Here is a 20,611-nt window from a genome sequence, read left to right as displayed (position 1 = left end):
ACCCTGGTGGGTTTTGCACATCTTTTGCATAGAAATCAAAACCATCACTGCAGCTCAAGGATTTCAACTTCCCTGCATCCCCCTCCTCCTCCTCCCTTCAGTGAGTGAGCCCCCCACTGCGTGCACCCTGAGTCCAGGCTGGCTCTGGACCCTCCTGGCCTGCTGTGACCTGGGCTCCAGATTCTCAGCTGGGCTGGCCCCAGGCGCCACTCTGAAAGAGGCAGCAGGAGACCTCGAGTAAAGACCTTGAGTTTGCCTCCTTTTCACGCCCCTGAGCCGTGGGAACAAAACCCACCTTCCTGCATTTCCTCTCTGCTCTCCGCAAACAAAGACTTGAAGTGAACGGTGCATTTCCAATCATCCACGTGCTATTTGTTGGGCACCCCAACTCTTAGGTTTGTGCTGGGTACAGGATGCCGAATCTTTGATGCTCACCGTCTCCCTGTAAGGCCCACATATCCCCATCTCACAGATTTGATACTAAGGCTCAGTGTTACAGTAACCTGCCGGAGATCACAAAGTTGGGTTTGACTCATGGATCTAAAGTCCAAATCCACAGTCCCTCTAGCCAGCCCTGACCCTGTGCTGCCTCCCACTTAGAACCACCCAGTGGACCCCAGACCCCTGTCCCTGTCATCCCTCCATCTGTCCCTATCCAGAATCACCAATGTGCTCTCCTGAGACCCACCTGCTCCTGGACCTGGCTTCATCTCTACCAAATCCTTTCCCAAAGCCAGGCTGGGACACCGGCAACCCCCATCCCAGGTGATGAACTAAATTGGCTGACACTCCATCCCCCAAATCTGAGCATGCCCAGTGGGGTTTCCCTCCAAAGAGCAGGAAAATGGACAGAAGTGGTGGACACAGTTATGCCTTTTTGTTGAATCTCTACCGATTTAGGAGTGGAAATGAAAAGTTCTGAAGGATTTGGAAATGTTAGTTCCTACAGAAATAAAGCTCAGTGAAGTTTGGCCAGTAAAACTGACTTCATGATGCTATTAATTTGTCCAGTGGAAAGGATGAACCAGGGTTCTAAAGGTTAACTTTCTGTCTCCTACCAGGAGAGCAATAATGGATGGCCTTTTTCTAAGAGTTTTATTCATTTGAGCTTTTACTTAAAATCTGCAAGAGAGAAGATGCTGTGTCAAACTCTTGTTGACATATGGCCAGGGCATGCTGTCCACAGGGCGTGGCAGTGACGTGGCCCCCTGCAATGTGGCAAAGAAAACTGACGCTTGCATGAGAGGCATGTGGTTATTTCATCAGCCTCGTGAGCATGGGGCCAGGACAGACGGCTCTCTCTGGAATCAGAGCCCTGAATGTATCACTTACTCTGTCCATTCCTCATTCTTCTTTGGAGAGTGAACACAGTATGATGGCGACTCACTGTTGGCCTGGATGGATAAGCTCTTTTGCGTTCCTCATCCTCAAGCACTCAGGGACCGGCAACTTTCACCCACTTTCTGAGCTTACTGTGGCTTTAATCCAGTGTGAAAGGGCAAGGTGGGAGGAGGCTGGAGCACAGCCCTGCCTGCGGCTGGCTGAGGGCTGCTGTGTCCTTCAGGGCCCTCCTTGGCCACCACCTCCTCATGGAGGCCAGGGCTGGCTCTCCTCCCCTCTCCTCCCTCCAGTTGCCACACTTGCTGTGTCTTGGGATCCTCCCAAGTGCCTGCCTGATTATAAAGAACCCTATGGGCAGGGATGGCACCTCCGGCCTGAACACAGCAGGTGTGCCCCAAGAGTGAGCAAGGCAAAGAGGCTTGGGGGAAGCTCTTCCATCTTCAATGCCTGCCCCTGAGGACATCACCTGTGATTCTGCAGAACGGAGCAGCTTGGCTAGATGAGCACAGGCCGGGCTTATCTTTCTCGCGTCTCTGGATTTTCACTTATTTATTTATATCAATAAAGTGTTCTGCTGCTGTCTTATGTAAGATCATGAAAAGATAGACATTTTACTTCCTGGGAAGAGAAACACTATTCCCTCAATGCTTAGGTAAAGTAAAAAAACCCATGAGCAGTGACACCAAAAAGGGGGTTCAGCGCTGCCCTTGGGAGCTGAAGCAGCTCTAGCATTAGAACACATCATTAAAGGAAGTGGCTTCAGCAGCACAAATCTCACACATGAGTCTGCCTGAGACCTGCTGATCCCACCGAGGACTGCAGGGAAGGCTCCAGCAAAGAGCCTCAAGTGGCTTTGTGTGTGTGTGTGTGAGCTGATATCTGCCATCTATCTCAGAGACAGAATGGCCAGTGATTTAAAAGGTGTAAATGACTTCTATCCACTCGTAAGGTATTGCAAAGGCACAGATTTGCATCGGAGTTGCTGCACTTAAAAATCTCTGTCTTTAAGTCTTTAGGAAGATGAGAGATTTCATGTCACTTGGAAAGAATGACAACAGCTTTCTTATTACTGCTTACTGCTGTATTATAATACATCAATTTCAAGTCTTCAGTTCTTAATAATGGAACACTTAGATGTTTTGCCATTATCAAAAGATAAAATTTAGCCTTTCAGAGGGAATTTTGACATCATGCTGTATTTTATAATTATGTAGGGAGTGATGGATTTTAATTACCAGTTTTGTCTTCAGAGTGATATAACTTATATTTGTAATTGTAGTTTGGAAGTTCCCAATGTCATTATGTTTTGTGAAAGAGAGATGATGGCATCTTGAATTATGCCCACAATTTACTCAATCTAATCTTTTACTTTAAAATGACTGCATTATGCAAATGAACTTCTCCAGTTGCATCAAATCGCCCCTCCCTCTGTCACTAATTTCCCTAACCCCTGTCACTAACATCCATAGACAAAGGCACTTTTACAAACAGCTGGAGGCCGTTTTGTTCTCCCCCCTTCTTTAAGAGAACCTTTGTATTCATCAGAGAATGAAGTCCAACGAGTGAGTTTTATCATTTCCTCCTCATCAATGGGACGAAAGGGAGCCTTTCTTGACTTCTAAACAAACCGACTCTCTGTAAAAATATCTTTTCTTCCCATCTGTGGCCACAGAAGCTGAAGGTGGCTGGTAAATGCCCCACATGGGTCACCATAAACCAAGCTCATTTAAACTAGCCTTGCAGATAAACACTGAGTATTCACCAGCCCATAAAACTTGTCTGGCCAGCCCACACTGCGTCAATCAGATGACACTGGATTCTAGACAGTGATAAAACCCGCGAAACTAACATGTTTCAGGACTTTCCTGATGCAAATTGTTTGTGACTTTGGACGGGTAGTTATTGGTAAGATTAATTGCCAAGGAATGTTTTCAGTAACGATGCTAGCAGTTCTGACAAACAACATTGGCAGGAGTAAATTTGCTGCCTAAAGAAAAATGTCCAGCTGTGTTTCAGCAGGCATAAAGGTCATGTCATATTGACAGAAAATCTTTGTGGACATTAACACCAAACCGGACAAAGAGAACTGAACGCCAGCCACGCAGTCTGAACTGCCGAGAGCAGTTAACGTGCTTGACATCAATATATAAAGTCGTGAGACTCAAGAATTGTGGGAGAAAATCAGCGAGAAAAAAATTAGACTCTCAGCCAACAAGAATACTATCAACAATGGTAACAGTAAAAAAACAAACAAATGAACAAAAAACCCCAAAGATATTCCGAAAGTATATTACTTTGCCAGTTAGGAGTTGCAGGCATATGTTTTGAATTTTCTATCATTTTATTTGTAGAGAGATTTGGAAGCAGGATTATTTTATTGAAATATAATGCTGGATTGAGAAAAGCCTCATTTCAAAAGGGAATAGCTGGTTGGAAGGAAAGGCTTCATCCGGTCAGCATTTGGGTAGCCAGATCTAGACGGTGAATAACGGACATCCTGACTGTAACCGGAGAATTCTGGATGACTCAACCACTCAGCCAGGTCACTGGGTGGAAATGTCGAGAGCTGGCAGAGTAAGAACTCGGTGACTCCTACGGCTCCGAGTTCCTGTGCTTCCCAGCAGCCTGCAATGACCCCAGGCAAATGTGCTCTGGAGCCGGGAGCATCTGCTCAGGACTGGGAAACCAAATACTGTATTGCCAATGGCGTCCCTGACAGCAAGTTCCCGTCTCTGAATCACGGAAAGCGAATCCAGAGGCAACACGGGAACAAAGCATGAAGACGCTGTCAAGCTGGCACACATCTGTCTGGCTGGGGCCGCCCGGGAAGTCACGTCTGCCCCCAGCACTGCATCTGCCCGGGGCAAAGCTTCCTTCCCAGGACACTGAGATGGAGTCACATCCTGACTCCGCCACAGGTCCAGGCAGGGGTGTGGGGCTGTGGGAAGTGTGTCACTCTGGTAGAATTGGGGTTCTACTGCTGACCTCTTACACATGTCAATGAATCCTTAATAAAGGAGGGAACGGGTGGCGGCTGAGAGTCTCTGCTCTCCAAGTCACAGCCCAAGCTCCACACAAGCAGGACCATCTGCATGTCCCTTGGTGCCCCAGTGTCCCTGTGAGCCCTGACCTATGCTATTCTGTATCTGGACATATCCCTCCCTGAAGGCTCCCAGCTGGCTGGTCCCCTCTACCCTACCACGCATGGCCCACGGTCCCCTCCCAGCCCTTTGTCAAACCCCGAGGACTCGAGCACCTTGCTCAGTGGCCTGAGCATCTGTGAATACAGTTGCACTGTGTGGGGTTTACATGTACCCAGTGCTGTGCACCTGGCATGGAGCTGCTTGTGATATGTTCTGTGGACAGATGACAAGCTGTGTTGGAGGGTGACAGTACACCCAGGGGAAGGGAGGTTACTATCTCCATTTTCAGATGAGGCACAACCAGGTTGAGCTACTGGGTGAAGGTTGTCCAGAGAGTAAGTGGTCTATTCAACGCCTGTGGCGCCCCACAAAAGTCCACAGACCAATCTAGAGCCTAACCTGTGAATACATCGCCCTACGTAGCAAAAGGGACTTCGAAGATGTGATTATGCAAAGGGTATTGAGATGGGAAGGAGGTTATCCCGGAGGATGTGGGTGGGTCCTATGTAATCACCCGGGTGCTTCTAAGCAGGAAGCGGGAGGGTCAGGGTCAGAGAGGCAGAGGTGGCTGCAGAAGCGGAAGCCGGAGAGAGAGACAGGGATCTGAGGCGGGAGGAAGGCGTCAGGAGCCAGGGGAGGCAAACGGCCCCTGCAAGCTGGAAACGGCAAGGGGACGGATTCTCCCTGGAGCCTCCAGGAGCAACGCGGCCCTGTCCACATCTAGATTTAGGATTTACGACTTCCAGAACTGTCAGATGATAAATCTGCATTGCTGCATGCCACCAGGTGTGTGGGAATTTTTTACAGCAGATGTAGGAGACCAGACAGTCCCCTTAAACCTGAAAACTCAGCAGCCACATGGGCACAGAGGGGAATGTGCGTCTGCACCTGCAAGGGGGTGGTCAAGGCCTGTGGGGGCCCTCCGTGTCCTCTGTCTCCCAGGGGAGTTTGTGTGGTGATCTGAGGGACTGAGAAGGGGCTCAAAGCGGCAGGCCACAAGCCAGGAAGTCACAAGCCCAAGGGACCTGGTTTCCAGGGACTCTGAGTAGTCCCCCCGAAGGGAAGCCCATTTCCCCAAAGCACATGTGTTCCCAACAGTCCTGATGCCATGGGGGATTTAGTGCTGCCTGCACTGTGTCCCTTGTGACAACCCCCCCTCCCAGGCAGAGGCCTCTCCTATTACTGGGGATGGGGGCGGTAGAAGAGAGAAGGAAGAGCTGAGCGGGGAGCACCCAGGGAAGCCCCCTCCTCAGGAAGGGGACGCAGCTCCCAGGAGTCAGGCCTCCCCTGCACTCTCAGTCACAAGGATTACGAGAGTTCAAAGCAGGTAACTTCCTGTGGCTTTCAGTTACAGAAAGCTGAGTCTGCGGGTCAGGCTGTCAGTCTGTCTGCCTGTCTGGGGCTCTTGCTCTCCCTCTGGCCAGGCAGCTTGAGGTCTAGTCCGATGAGATAATAAATACCAGCCTGGTCACCATGAATCAGAGGCACACAGCCAGCTGAGTCACACGGTGCCGGTGGCTCAGACTGAACTGCCAAGTTCCATCTGACCTCACTCTGGAAATGGGGCCAGATGTTATAATACAGCAGGGCATTAAAGAACACGTCTCAGTCCCAAAGCTCAGAGTGCTGTGTGTGCTCTGGCCGGGAATGCTCCTTGGAAAGGAGCATCTTAAAGGCCCCTGTAACTCGAGAAGGGGAGATTACTGACTTTGGAGAGGGCTGGGAAGGGGACAGCCACCAGGGATGCATTAAAGCATGAAGATCTGGCTGCAGCAGTAGCCACAGTCCCAAAGCGACCTCACTTGGCTAAAAGGCGTCTGAAGTCACCAAACCATATCGAGCCTGTACAGCAACACGTAACATGTGTGCAGTGAGTGCCTACTTAGTGTCTGTCATTTCAGCAGAGTCCCCCGCTCCCCCTCTGCTGAGAGGGCCTCAAAGCCCCTCCCCGCACCTGGCCACATCAGCTGAGAATCCCAGGAGCAGTGGAAGGGCTCCTCAGAGGGGCAGGCAGACGCAGTTGCCTAGCCCTCCTCACCAGGCCGGGCTCCTCACAATGCCGGGCTACCTCCCCCTTCCCTTCAGCAAGCTCCCAGTGCAGAGGCCATATATGTGTGGCTGACAGGGGTGGTGGGCTCCCCAGGAAGGCCCAGTCCCAAGAAACGCCCATCCCGTCCTTGGCTGACACTTTCCCATCACATTTGGGTTCAGTTGTCATTCTCTGCTCTAGTTTACTTCCCTCCTCACTCCTAAAACCAAAACCTTGCAACAAAAGTCTGGCAAAGGTCCCACTCAGAGATCCCTCCCCGGAGACCCTGCCTGAGCTCACCTGGCTCTCAGCCTGGGCCTGGCTCAGCACAGCAGCCATGCAGAACTGGGGTCTCTGGCCAGGACTGAGGGAGCACTGCAGCCAGTGGGGGGAGGGACCAAGCAAAGGCCTGGGCCATGTGGCCCCAAGGGAAAGAGGGAGAATAATTAGGTGGGGTGGACCCACACTCTTGGAAGACTCTCTCCATAGGATTCATAGCCGGAATCCTGGGAGCTGGAGATAGGTGTCAGATCCCAGTGGCTCTGGGTGTGGGTCTGACATGGGGGAGAGGTATCCACAGGGGGCTGGTTCTTCCCCCTTTTGCATCTAAATTTCTGCCTAATTTTAGAGCTTGGGGGAACTTTAGTTTGAGACCTCACTCCTGGTGTGACTGTGCACTGTGAGAGGTGCTCATGGGGACTGAGTGACAGTGACCTGGCTTCAGCCCCAGCCTGGTGACCTTAGGAAACTGACTATGGACTCAGAGTTTTAGCCTCACCTTTTATAAGACTGTACTTGCTTTCCCTACCTCAGCGTGGAAGGTGTTGGAGGCGGAAGAGACAAAACGTGCCAGGTGCCCAGCACGGCCTGGTGGAGGGACCCTGCCACGTGCCTCCTTGTCTGAGAGCTGCCGGCTGTACCCAGTCCTTCCCGACCACAGACCTCCCCACGAGTCAACTGCAGTCGGGGGCCTTCCCCACGGAACCCTCAGCTGCAGTGACTTTCTGGCACCCTCAGTCCTTGGTTGGGGACATCGTCTGAGCACAAAGGAGTATCATCACACTTGAGTGTTGGTGGGAAGTTCCGCCCCCAACTGACTCTTCAACTACATGCCACGCTCTCTGAGGGCAGTGTCACGGCTGATCCCCCACCTCCGTCACCCCATGGGCACACAGCAGAGGCTCAGACCTTTCATTAGACTGCACCAAACTCTGCAAGGCAGGCTCCAGGCAGCATGGCCCAGCACGGCCCAACTTGTGCACAGCCCCTCCGGGCACCCAGCCCATCATTCCTAACTGCATGCTCTGGATGCCACAGACGGTGCCCCCCAGGGTGAACGTGCTCCCCGGTCCCACTGCTCAGTCTGCCAGCGCTTCTCAGAGCACAGCAGTCAGCAGCCACATACCTGGTCCCCAGAGCGTGACGCACTGCTGCTCGTGGGTCTGGCAGATGCCGTTGTAGCAGTAGCCGTCTACTCCCTGACACGGATGGCCATCATGCAGGTACACGCTGGCTGGGCAGTGAGGACTGGTCCCCGTGCAGAACTCCGGCAGGTCACAGGAATTGCTGGAGGCCCTACACGCCGTTCCTGCTGGCTTCAGCTGGAAGGAGAGGGCTGCTCATAGCACGGGCTCGGGGAAAGGGAGGGGCAGCTCTTAGCAGCACCTGGGGGATGGAGGTTTTGCCCAAAGGGGTGAAGATCTCAAAGGAAGTCCCTTTTACGGTAGAGAGGGCTCACTAAATAATCAGATTCTCATTCTAGGCTCTGAGGTTCACCTTTCCAGTCTAAGAGGGGGAGACCAACAAAGGGAAGCCCCTTTCAGTGTCATGCAACATACAGGGTTTCTGAGGAGCAGAGGGGCTGGTCCCTGGCACCTGTCACCTTGGATGAAGGGGAGCACTGGTGGCTGGCCTGGCTGATTCTTAAAGAAAGGGTCTCTGGTTATCAACACCATCAGTTGTTCTAAGATGAAATTGGTGCTTAAAAGTGTTAGCAAGTGTGGGCAAGTTAATAAAAACAACTTTGAGGGCACAATCACAATAGAAATTATACTTTGTCATCAAATCACAGAACTAGAACCTTCTCTTTAGCACTTATGGGAAGAACTAAGGAAGAACAAGGAGGTAGAAGATGCTAGAAGCCACCTGACCAACATTTCAGCTTTTTTGTGGTTGAAGAAATTAAGGCTCAGCGTGGTTTGTCTGAGGCTGCTTGGCCAGGGCCTACCCCAAGTGCTGTGCTTGGCTCCCTGCGTACTCTGTAAGGGAATGAGGTAAGACCCCTGCCGACTTCTGGAGTTGGAAGGAACTGTTTAAAAGCTGTACATAAAAGTGGAGCACACGCAGGCATCACCACACGTCCTGCCTCCCTTCCTCTGCTGGCATCCTCTGCTCATAAGCACAGCCTGCCTTCGCTCCTTCCCACAACCCCCTGCTGGTCACCTTCTCCCACCAGTTGCTGGGTACCAGGGAGTGCCTGCTGCTTGTAACCCTCCCTAGAAGTTAATCACCATTGGGAAGGGGGTGAAGGGTTCTCTGCAGCTGAACATACATGCTATAACGTTCTTCTAAACACCGTGCGTGTGCGAGGCAGCTAAGAGGGAGTTTCCTATACGCAGAATGCCAAGATCAGTTTCTTAATTAAAAAGAAATACAACCCTACCCTTGGAACCTTTGCAGCAAAAGCGCAGCCTTCTACTCTGACAGATATCAGCCCTGAGCAACGGGGCAAACAATGGACAAATGTAGTCACAGCAGCAGAAATGGCAAAAGCCGAAAACTGCCACTCCTGGCTGGGCTGGGTGGCCGGCACCTTCTGCTAGGAGGACATTCAGACTGAGGAGTTGTTTACACAGAAGCCTGGACCCAGCCTCACGGGTTCTCAGCCCAGCAGGCAGGCGCTGCTGGATCATCACTGGGACGAGGCCGAGTGAGGGGCTGGGGACCATACACGCTGCTGTTGTTGTTAGCATGGGAGGACCACTCCTGCCTCTGATAGCAGAAATGGCACACGCAATGTTGAGCAAGAGTTTTATGGTCCAGGGAGTTTTCAGCCCATAAATACGTAATTTTCCACAGATGACTAGCAATTAAAGTGTGCATTTCACCTGAAGATTGGGAGATAAAAAATAAGAGGTGAATAGACCAACTTGTGTGAGGAGGGGTGATGGTTTCTGCAGCCATGAGCGCTGTGAAATCACCGTGCAGTCCAGCTTGCCCTGCGTTGGACTTTAACCTCGCAAACCTTTCAGAGACTTTGGGGTCAAGTTCCCTGCCAAGAACTCACCCGACAGTCTTCGCAGCACAGCCCATGTGCGCACACGGCGTCCGGCTTCAGGGTACAGGTGGTGGCGTTGCAGCAGGGATTCGTGCATTCCTGGGGGAGGAATGGGATCCTTCTGACAAGGTCTCACAGAGCACCTACTCTCTGCATGCAAATGTCTTACCTTACATGACCGCAAAAGGGGGGAGAGACCAGGAGGGCCCAGCTCCTGGGCTGGACGCCTGCCTAAGGACTACCTTCATCTGCAAGAAAGCAAGGTTTCCGTCAAGTGCCTAGGAGCCACTGGGAAAGTCAGCAGCTTGCGAGCGTCTTTGTGAAAGGCACAGGAGCCGGGACAGAAAGCTGCCTGGCCAGGGAGGTCCAGGTTCCTCCAGTCCCCAGCATTGCGGGGCTCTGCAGACGGACTCAGTGCGATGGATTGCATCTGGGTCTCCGGAGTACTTTGAAATTACTTATCCCAAAATATACATAGATGCATAAAATCTTTACTCTTCAAAAACGAACCCTCTTGATCTAGAAAAAGTCCATGTACTTTACAGCATTCTACTAACTTTGGGGGTTTACACATTTTAGAAGCAACAGTAATTATGGAAAGATGGAATGGTTCATAGAGTTTTTAATACTGCTTCATTTACTAAAGTCATTTATTTTATTCAATACAAGATGTACTCCGAAAAACTTATATACTGCTGACTAGGGTGAAGCTAATCATATATTTATTTAACAGTATACTACTTTGCTCCTGAAAATCATTTTTTTGAATAGTTTTATCATTTGCATCATAAACATAATTAGTAAAATTTTATCAATTATCCAGAAGATTTATGACAAACACAGATACTGAACTGCATCCTGTGTAAACCTCCATCGACCACGTTCTCCTTCACTGTTTAACATTTGCTTCTATTGTTCCAGACTCATTAAGTTTTAGACTTGTTTGAGGTCTTTCTAAACATCTGAATGTGTGATATATACAATGAGATAAAGCTACCAACCAGAAGTCAGAGCTACAACTTTCATGATAGCAAGCGCTTAGAACTCACAGACTTATGAATTCTAAGAAATTCAGGAACTTGTTGAGTTTGTTTTTTTAAAAGAACCCATTAATTGCATTTTTTGTCAATGCCGTGAAATGCAGAGCCATTTGCCATGCCCCTTTTGGTCTAAGTGGCTCTACTAATGACACGTTTGCTGAATGGAAGATTTCCTTGTAAATCTATGTGAAATCAGACATCCTATATCTGGGTCCTAAATTTCTTTAAGAAGCAACTCCCTGTCTCCTTCAAATCAGCAAATGATAGAAGCAGCAGCTCAGATGGAAATGCTGCCAGGCTGAATGGCTTTGACTTCAAAGGGGATTGATAATGTGAGGAAGATAACAAAGTTTAAAAGGTATTTGCAAACCACTGGCATCCTATGGACTTTAAACAAAGAGATATGGCAGCTTTCCCAATCCTGTTAGCTAGAAAAGTGAGTGGGTTGTCAGGATGGGTTGACGTTGACATAAATTCAGTGCCCTGTCCAGGGAGCCTTCAGCAATCACTTGCCTTTAAATTACCCAGAATCTATTTCTTCTGAGGTGCCATATTTCTTAGAAGAGACAAATTCTTCATCTGTTGATACATTTATTATTTTAGTCCTCTATACAGAAACCTGGCAGAGCCAATGAATATTAAGTCTCCAAAGAAGAAAGAATAATAAAACTATTGGAGAACTCTCTGCAAAGCTCTAATCGTCACTCTTATGTTGTAGTTAGTAGATGTGAATTCTTAACCACAATGAACTGGGATGAAACTATAATGCACCTTCTTGAAAAGAATGGAGATGATTTCTAGGGGTGAGGGAGGAGAAGCTGGAGCCTGTGGGGTGCTGACTGAGGCTGTTCTGATGTCCTTCATGCACTGTCCTCAGACGTGATGAGTCCCTCTGTGGGCCAGCACATGGGCATGAGCCAGTGTGATGCAAAGGCTTGGCCAGTGTCTCCAGGGCCTGAGCTCTAGTCAGGGGCAGAAAGACCCCAGGGTAACAGGCATGACTAGGAGTCCTGCTCAAAGCAGACTGGACGTGCGAAATGGGCTGCCAGAAGAGCCAGATACAATATGAGTTGGAACCTTGAACAGTAAAAAATAAAAAACTAAAAAGTGGTAACACAAAAGTGTTGTCCATTCTTTAGATTAAGAGTTGTTAAAAGAAAGAAAGAAAGAGAAAATGCGTGCCTGTGACTTTGAAAAGTTTCTTGGAAGAACTTTAGATGAGGAGAATAAAACTTCTCTTCAAACATTAAGAACTTATCCTAGGAAATGAGGACTTTAACCACAGACAAAGCTGGGAATTACAAAGCCGGCCCTACCTAGGGAGGCATTTATAACACTCAAGGCTACCCTAGGATGCAAGGAGCTACCTGGAGAGGCAGTAGGTGCTTTGTCAAAGCTGCGTGACTCCCTCAGAGAGAAAAAAGAGAGAGGGTCAGAACGAGTGGCTGGCAAATTTTAGGTATTCAAGCATTTGTTGACATTGATGCTGGTGGTGATGTGGCTGATGGTCATGGTGGTGATGGCAGAAGTGGTGATGGTAGCTATGGGAATGGTGGAGGTTATGACAGTGGTGAGGTGGTGGTGAGGGTGGGAGTAATTGTAGTGGGGGTGGGGGAGTGATGGTGGTGGGGATGGTGATGACTGTGGATTTGGTGACTGTGGTAACATTAGCAGAGGTCGTGGTGATGGTGGTGGGGATGGTGATGACTGTAGATTTGGTGACTGTGATAACATTAGCAGAGGTCGTGGTGATGGTGGTGGGGATGGTGATGACTGTGGAGATGGCAACTGTGGTAACATTAGCAGAGGTCGTGGTGATGGTGGTGGGGATGGTGATGACTGTGGATTTGGTGACTGTGGTAACATTAGCAGAGGTCATGGTGATGGTGGCACCGATGCTGCTGGTGGTGACTCTACATGGAACGAATGACAGCTAATGGAGTCTCTCCCAACCTGAGAGCTCATGGTTCCACGAAGAGCTGTCAAATTTATTTAGATTAACAAACAATTATAAAGAGTTCAAACCAAAGACAAACCACTATAAATCAATGTGGCCTCTCCTGAGAAATATGAGTAATTTAAACTAATTTCTTTTTTCCTATAAGTCATTAGCAAGGGTTCTGAGGAATCTCCCTTTGGCACACCCCATTCCATGATGCTTTGAAGTGTTCCTCCACTCATCTTAAAAAGCGTTTCTATAATCCTATAAATTAGAACTCACCCCTACAGAAACCCTTCCCTGCTCACTGTGAGCAGAGTTAAACACCGCTGCAGACAATGTCATCATCACAGGTAAGTGTGATAAATCCACCTCTACACCCCCTTCACCCCACCCAATAGTGAGAGACCCCAGCATTCTGCAGAGACTGTCAGATTGAGATCATTCCTGCAGGCCTGGAAAACCTCAGGGACTCGGAGATGGAGATATGATGAAGGTTCTATTAACCACTTGTTTTTTGGATGAACACAGGAATACACTAGGTGCTCTAGAGCAGCGGTTCTCAACCTGTGGGTCGTGACCCACAGGAACTGTATTAAAGGGCTGGGGCATCAGGAAGCTTGAGAACCGCGGCTCTAGAGCCTCAGCACAGTTTTGCTCCCACCCTAGAATCCCTCTTCCAGATCAGCCTTCTAAGATGAGCTCTTCCTAAGCCCTCATGAAGCCCACCTGCAAATTTAGCTAAACCCGCCTTGAACTTGTCTACCATTTCAGCTTGCATAAGCCCTTAGGGAGGGAATCCCACACGTAGACTGTCTGCTCTACAAACTACTCACTCTGATTTATTCTAAACACAACCTCCTCCCAACTTGGAGAGGGCTCTTGTTTTACTAGATTTCACTGGGTCCTCTCTCTTTCCTTCACGAGATTATGCAGAGATTAAAAAGCGGCTGTTACAATTTTTATGTTGATTAACTTTGTCTTGGGCCCAATAGGAACAAGAACATTTCCTGATACTGGGTGGTAAAGAGGGTTAAATCCGTCCTGTGCTGGTTGAACACCTGGCTGTTTTGGCTTATTGCTTCTGATAGCTGCAGGCTCAGAGGCAGCCGCCTCCGAGGCGTTCTGCATACAGAGGCAGCATTTCCACAGGGAGGAAGCTCTTGGTTAGAAATGAAGGCTGCTCATTCAAATTCCCCTTTAGTGGCAAGCCTCACGGAGAGAAAGAAAGTGTGCTTATTAGCTGTGTGAAGCTAGAATTCCAAGGCTTCCTCCTCCGCCCAACTTGAAGCTAAATGCTTTTTGATTGTTCTTATCCTCATCTTGCCAAGCACGCTGCACCTTTCAACAGAGATTTTTTTTTTATCTTTTTAAAGTAAGTGGAGCAACTTATTCCATGCATTGGTTCAAATTCCAGAAAGCCAGCCTAGCCTGTGGGGCTCACTCGAGGTGGCCACCCAGGAGGAGCCCCCCGCCCTCCCTCCTGAGTTTCCAGCACTTTCTTCCAGGTCCTCACGAGGCCTGGACTCGGCTCTCACCTCGGGCTCCCCACAGTCGCACCCCTCTCCTTCCTCCACGTATCCATTGCCGCACTTCTGGCCCCCGAAGGACTGCTTGAGCTCCGGCAGGTTGAAGAGGCACATCCCCATCCCCTTCTCCAGGCTGCTCTCCAGGTCCTTCCTGCTGCAGCTGCTGAACACCATGGGGAAGGGGTACCTGCGAGGGAGAGGCCAGACACCAGGTCAGGGCGCAGAGAGCACCAGGGCTCGGACACGCAGTGCGGAGGGAGACACCTTTGCTACACCCAGTGACGCCAGCACCCCGATGAAGAGGTGCTTTACCAAAACACAAATGATCTTTGGATGGTTTCCAGGTCAACCAGTTAAGACAGTGTCATTACAGACGCTATTAGTAGTTCTGGGCAAAGTGGCACAAGAGAATGTGAATTCTTAGGATCTGTAGCTTGTCACGGAAATGCATAGCATCACCTTTACTGGAAAGGACAAAGGCTAGAAGAACACAAATGACTGTACTTACACAGTCCAGCCTTCCAGGGACACGTGGTTCCTCTGGAGGTCAGGGCCGGCCACTATGGCACTCGGATCTGGGTTAAATCCCTGCCTCCCCGGCACTGTCACAGGAGGCTGGGGGTGCTGGGGAAATGCGTGTCTTGCTCTACATGCCAGGACCATGTGGGCGTGCGGCAGAGGCAGCCAAGTCCCAGCAAAGTGACTCTCCCCTTTCACGGTCTACGGGGGCTGCTCAGCCCCTGCACTCTGGGGTGGGTCGCGTGACTAATTCTTGATGCGGGAACATGAGCAAAGTGATGTCGGTCACTTTCCGTTGATGGCATTAGACAGGAAGTCCTTCTTCAAGTCCTTTCCTTCCCCTTCTGCGAGCTACGGTCAGGGCATTCCATGGTCAGGAGATGGGGGACCAAATGTGCATCCGCTCCTGACTCACTCTCAGGAGGGAAGCCACCTGCTGCGTGGACCCCGGAGAGCCACGTGGAAGGGAAGCATCCTCTGAAGCCGTGAGGCCCTGAGAACTCAGAATGCTCCCTGCGGCAGCCGTATGGCCGGCACAGCAGTGTTGCTCCCTGTTTTTACAAATGCACGTTCCCATTTTGAGGCAGCAGGGATCACAAACCCGGGTTGTAGCACTTCATGAGGAAGTGGGGCTGGCCGTCCTCCCCCAGTGGAGATGTTCATAGGATGACATTATGCCTGGATTTCAATCAACTGTCCAAAGTGAGACAAGCTGCTATGTTACCCTGAAGGTGGCAGACAAGCCACCATGATGCTTGAGCTTGGTCATATTTTGAGATCACAGTGATCTCCATGGCCAAACCAATAACCTTGCACCATCCCCTCCAAGTGCCTTCTATCAGTCTCGGGTGACTAGCTCTGGAGTATAATTCTAATCTCTAAATAAATTAATATTCAGATGAAAGCACTGCTCTGTGGATGCAAAGACAGTAAGCCAGGGCTTACTTATAATGCTCTAACAAAGTTCCTTTTGAAATCTTTATAACTTTCATTGGCAGACAGGTTGGTTATTCCTGCTATCGGAATGAGGCTGAATAGCTTCAAATGGTGGTCCACAAGAAAAACTGTAATTTTTCCAATTTAGAAAGGAGCTGTATGGACGAGATTGGTACGTTACACAGGGAATTGATGGCAGTTCTTTTCTTTGTGAAGAAATACACTTCATCAAGGTACTGATTGGAACTTCTATATCTGAAAGCTTTCCTGGGACACATCTGTGTCTCCAGACCTGATCCAGGAGACTCAACACCATTCCCGATTGATGATATGCAACTCAGGGCCGTGATAAACTATTACCAGTTCACTCTGGAAGAGAGCTGATTTCTAGAAGATATTAAAGTTAATTGGGAAAGACACTAGGATTAGTTGTGAGTCTCAGTCAATTCACACATGGGACTAAGAAAGTACTGAAAAATTATAGATAACCTGGCCCTCCCAATGTTTAAAATAATCTAAAATTATTTCAAATCTCAAGGGACAAGGGAAATTTGATAGTAACAAGCTTTAGATTCCTCTGATTATAATGCCATCCTCACCTATATGTATTTGAATACCTTCTGCATTCTAAGTATTTAGTAGTTACCCAATACCAAGAGCACAGCAGGCACCAATGGTTAATGGCTCAAGAAGGGAGAGAACAGTTAGCTGGTTTGCATGAATGGTGAGCCGATGGGCTACAAGCAAGGCGTGAGACCCCACACGGTCACCGCTGTCACTGGCAGGATAGTCATCACTCCAATCCAGCCCCCTGGGGGAGAGGATGGTGGAAGACACTGGGCAAGGCCAGGTGCATCATCCTGCTTGCTAGGTATCGACTTGCCTTTAAACGCTCCACGATGGCAGAGTCACACTCCCGTGGAGGTATACTCAGAGACCCCTGTTTATTCGTTTATCTGCTCCCTCACTTGTGACACTTTCTAAGGGGTTACAACATTCAAAGCTGAAGAGGATCCCAAGGTAATTCACACGAGACTTGCACCCAGCCCACTGCCTCTTGCTTGGGCCTCGCCAACCTCCTTCTTTATAGGACAAGCCCAACCTCCGCACCATGGCCTCACCAGCCAGCCATTCTCCAAGACCCGATAAGACTCCACTCTTCAGAAACCTCAGACCCTTGGCGCACTGTTTGTCATGCACATAAATGGAGTCTATGGAGTAAAATTCCAGCCCAAGTCTTTGTCAAAAGTTATTGTTCCTACCTGTATTGTCATAGTCAAGCCACAAAAGTATAAATTCCTGAAAGAAGTAACTGGGTAAAAACATAGATATATTTTTCTATACCTATTAAGTACCTGCTTTAAGGGCAACATGGTAATGATTTCTCCTAATGTTAGTTTGTCTTTTATGCTTTTTTTAAAATTCAAATTTTCAGGCTCAGTGCCTGTGGCTCAAGTGGCTAAGGCGCCAGCCACATACACCTAAGGTGGAAGGTTTGAATCCAGCCCGGGCCCACCAAACAACAATGATGGCTGTAACCAAAAAATAGCCGGGTGTTGTGGCAGGTGCCTGTGGTCCCAGCTACTTGGGAGACGGGGGCAAGAGATTTGTTTGAGCCCAGGAGTTAGAGGTTGCTGTGAGCTGTGATGCCATAGCACTCCCCTGCGTCTCTGATCAGAAGCTCCAAAGAACACACCACCACACTCTACCCAGGGGGACAGCTTGAGTCTCTGTCTCAAAAAAAAAAAAAAAATTAAATTTTCATTACAATCTAGGCAATTTGTTCTCAAATTCAAATGTTGTTATAATAACAATATATGAACATATCCACACCTACTTCTGTCATAATAGTAAGAAATGCAATGTAGACTCATCATCTTTTGTGTACTTCCCTTAGAAAGAGTTCTTTTTACACCGTGGTTTCATTTTCTAAGAAAAGCCCACACATAGCACGTGGACTGCACAGACTGTTTTTTAGTCACTAAAAATTCTGTATCGATCGTATAAAGCCAAATTCAAATCAGGAGCAAGCTTTCAAATATCTCGGTGTTCTACTAAATTGATGAGTCCTGATACTGTGAGCTAATTAAGGTACAGGGAAGGTTCTAGTTGAACTGAGCGATGTGTCCCTTTCACCAGCTTCAAAATCCACAGAATGGTATTTTGCCTTTCTCTTGCCTGTATTTCGTCTTTCCCTTGTAATAGCTTTATTCCTGGGAGCATCCCTATAGAGAATATTGAATAGGGTCGCGCTCGTGACATTAAAGATTTCATATGGCACGTGCTCTGTAGTTAAAAAGACAAGCTTTAGTTTCTTCCATAGCTTTTGGCAAGTTCATCGTAATATATTTCTTAATATGTCTAATAAATTATCCCAAATATGCGATGACACAAGCTAGCTGGATTAACAGTCAGCAATGATAGATTCGGGCAAGATAATAAAATTGGGGGCTCATTCAGAAAAGAAGCCTTTGGCATCATACTTTCCCTTGGCACAAGAAAGTGTTAAAATAATCTTACCTGGGGCCCAGAAAAAAGGTTGCTTTCAGCTCAGGGGCAGAGAGTTTATTTCAGACGCCCCAGCGGGGTGGCCACGGCCCCTGCTTGGATGTGACCTCTTCTTCAGACACGTTTGCCTTTTTCTCTAATATTTAACTACCAGGGACACTCAGGGCAAATTTCTCTTGCTGAATGCAAGGTTGGAAATAAAAAGAAGATGAAATAGACAGCTGGTGATTTGGGGGAACCCCCCCATACACCACTTTAAAAAAGAGGAATGCCACTTCCAGCTTCCTGCCGTCAATGCAGCCATGGCTTCATATTTAGCCGTCGCAAAGCTGCCAAGTAAAACATTATTAGGGGTTACTTTTACTTTGACAAATCTGCAGTCAGAAAATCCTTTTCTTGTAGGAGCCTATTGTGCATCTCAGTGTTATATTCTTGGGGTGAATCATACTAAGCCATTTATCAGCCTTGACAGTGGAAGTTGGGAGTTATCTGCCTTGCAAGAGCTCTCTGGGAATCCTTCAGAGACAACGGCTTTTCTTTTTGGAAATTAGGCATCCAGGGACAGTCGCTGTAACCAGGCTGGGTTCAGAGGGTCTGCAGGTCACAGTCCCTGCTGTTTCCTGTGACTGCCGCCTCGTTAGTAACTGTGCACTGAGTCGCTGAGTCAAGGTTCTCCAACTCTGAGCTCCGGGGCTGACATCTGTTTGAGTAGAGTGCTGACTGCAGGGAAGAGACCAAGGAAGAAGGATGGACCAGTCCACGCAGCTGCTGAGAACAGCTCGGAGCTGATGGAACTGTGTGACAGGAAAAGCCAGCATCGCAGGAAACCGGGGTGGGACCCGGATTTCTCTGTTTAAATCAATAGGGAAAAGCCCACCTACCCCCCCAAATGACAACAACAAAACCCTCGCACTGTCCATGGTTGATGAATGATTAGATGATAAAGTGCTAACTGGTTTTGGAAAATATGTTGCTGACATTCTCTCCCCACTGGTTTTTCTTTGGGCACCAAGGAGTTTTATTTTCTCCTGACAGCAGAAGCCACAGACTCCTCAGGCCAGGGACGGGCTTCTCTGCCTGGGTGCGAGGCGCAGAGGAGCTGGAGAAGCAAAACTGAACATCCCCTGGGTCAGCATTTCATTAAGCCTCAGTTTTCACATCTACAAAATGGAGATAACCACAACTCCCTTCCATGCTGAGCAGGAGGATAAATGAGCTTCCAACCCAAATGTGAAAGTCTTTAGTTAACCTTAAAGCACTGTCAGGTGCCAGCTGCCAGCACTAATATGAAAAAGATGTCTGTTTCTTTTTCTCACTCAGAGTTGCCACTTTGGCTGTTCCCAGTTGCTGTTCGCCAAGTGCCTAGTACATTGTAGTGCTTAGAAACACTTCCAGTATGGTGTAGAATTTATTATAATTGTAGCTAAGATGTAGCAATCTTTAAACTGTAAAACCACAAGCTAACTTGAGAGCAAAATGACTTAGGACGGAAAGGAATCATGAGGCAGCTCAATGCTGTCCCTCAAGTTCAGCCACACAGGATGCTTAAGAAGCAAAGTCCAGGCCTGCTTCATTCTGGAAGAGCCAGGATTTCTCTGTCACCAAGAATGCGGACTCAGGAGCAGAGTCAACCAGAGATGGCTGTCCCCTGCCAGGCGGATGTGGCTTTTTTCAGTTCCCGGAAGCTTTTCCAGAAGTCTTCCCCAAAGCTCCTGTCACATGGGCACACTCCACAAATTCTTCTGTGCTGTTCCTCCCCACCCAAGACTAGGTACCAAGCTCAGAGTGGGACATGACCACAAGTCCTGGGCCCCATTCTCTATAGAAGATGATCTAAGACTCTTCATGTTTTTTATTATCCATTCCACAACTTGCTGCGCTTTTTCAAAAAATTACTGAATAATCCCCAGTTTTCAGTCAGTTCCTCTCATTCCTGGTTCTCTGAGGAGCAGGAGCCCAATATGAATCCCTTTTTCTCTTCCCAGGTGAGACAAGCTTGAGGTCCTTCCTACAGTAAGAGAAAAAAGGGGTGGCCAGCGGGATGGACTTTGCTTGGACAAATTTCAAACTTCCTAAAAAGTTTTTAGATCTTTTTACAGTTATGCACAGGGATAAAAATTTTCAACCACGACCCACAGAATTTAGGTGCAACCAAGGAGAATGTCTGCTGGATGGTGCGGTGGCGTCTGTGCCTTCAGAGGCAGGGAGGGACTGCAGTGTGGCCGAGGAGGTCCTGCTATGTCGGGGTTTGTTACTCCATCTTGCCGCACACAGAAGGGGAAGGTGCACTTCCTTTAGTGAACCCCTGCTGTGGACCAGGAGCTTGGTGGGCATTCTCTGTTACTGACAC

The 20,611-nt window shown here is 48.6% G+C and overlaps 1 protein-coding gene across 1 annotated transcript in view; it reads right to left on the bottom strand.

Annotated features, from left to right (window-relative positions):
- Nucleotides 1-20,611, bottom strand: part of ADAM12 (ADAM metallopeptidase domain 12) — a 275,334-nt gene that overhangs the window by 32,351 nt on the left and 222,372 nt on the right. Inside the window, exons 11-13 of the mRNA XM_023515635.1 lie at nucleotides 14,308-14,485; nucleotides 9,800-9,889; nucleotides 7,919-8,114 (exon numbers count right to left, since the gene is read on the bottom strand). Coding sequence (XP_023371403.1) covers nucleotides 7,919-8,114; nucleotides 9,800-9,889; nucleotides 14,308-14,485 — 464 coding nt within the window. The remainder of the gene's footprint in view (nucleotides 1-7,918; nucleotides 8,115-9,799; nucleotides 9,890-14,307; nucleotides 14,486-20,611) is intronic.

This window comes from Otolemur garnettii, unplaced genomic scaffold (assembly GCF_000181295.1).
Source record: "Otolemur garnettii isolate 467f Iridium unplaced genomic scaffold, OtoGar3 scaffold00075, whole genome shotgun sequence".
Classification (NCBI taxonomy): Eukaryota; Metazoa; Chordata; class Mammalia; order Primates; family Galagidae; genus Otolemur; species Otolemur garnettii.
This window is presented reverse-complemented; position numbering and strand designations above follow the sequence as displayed.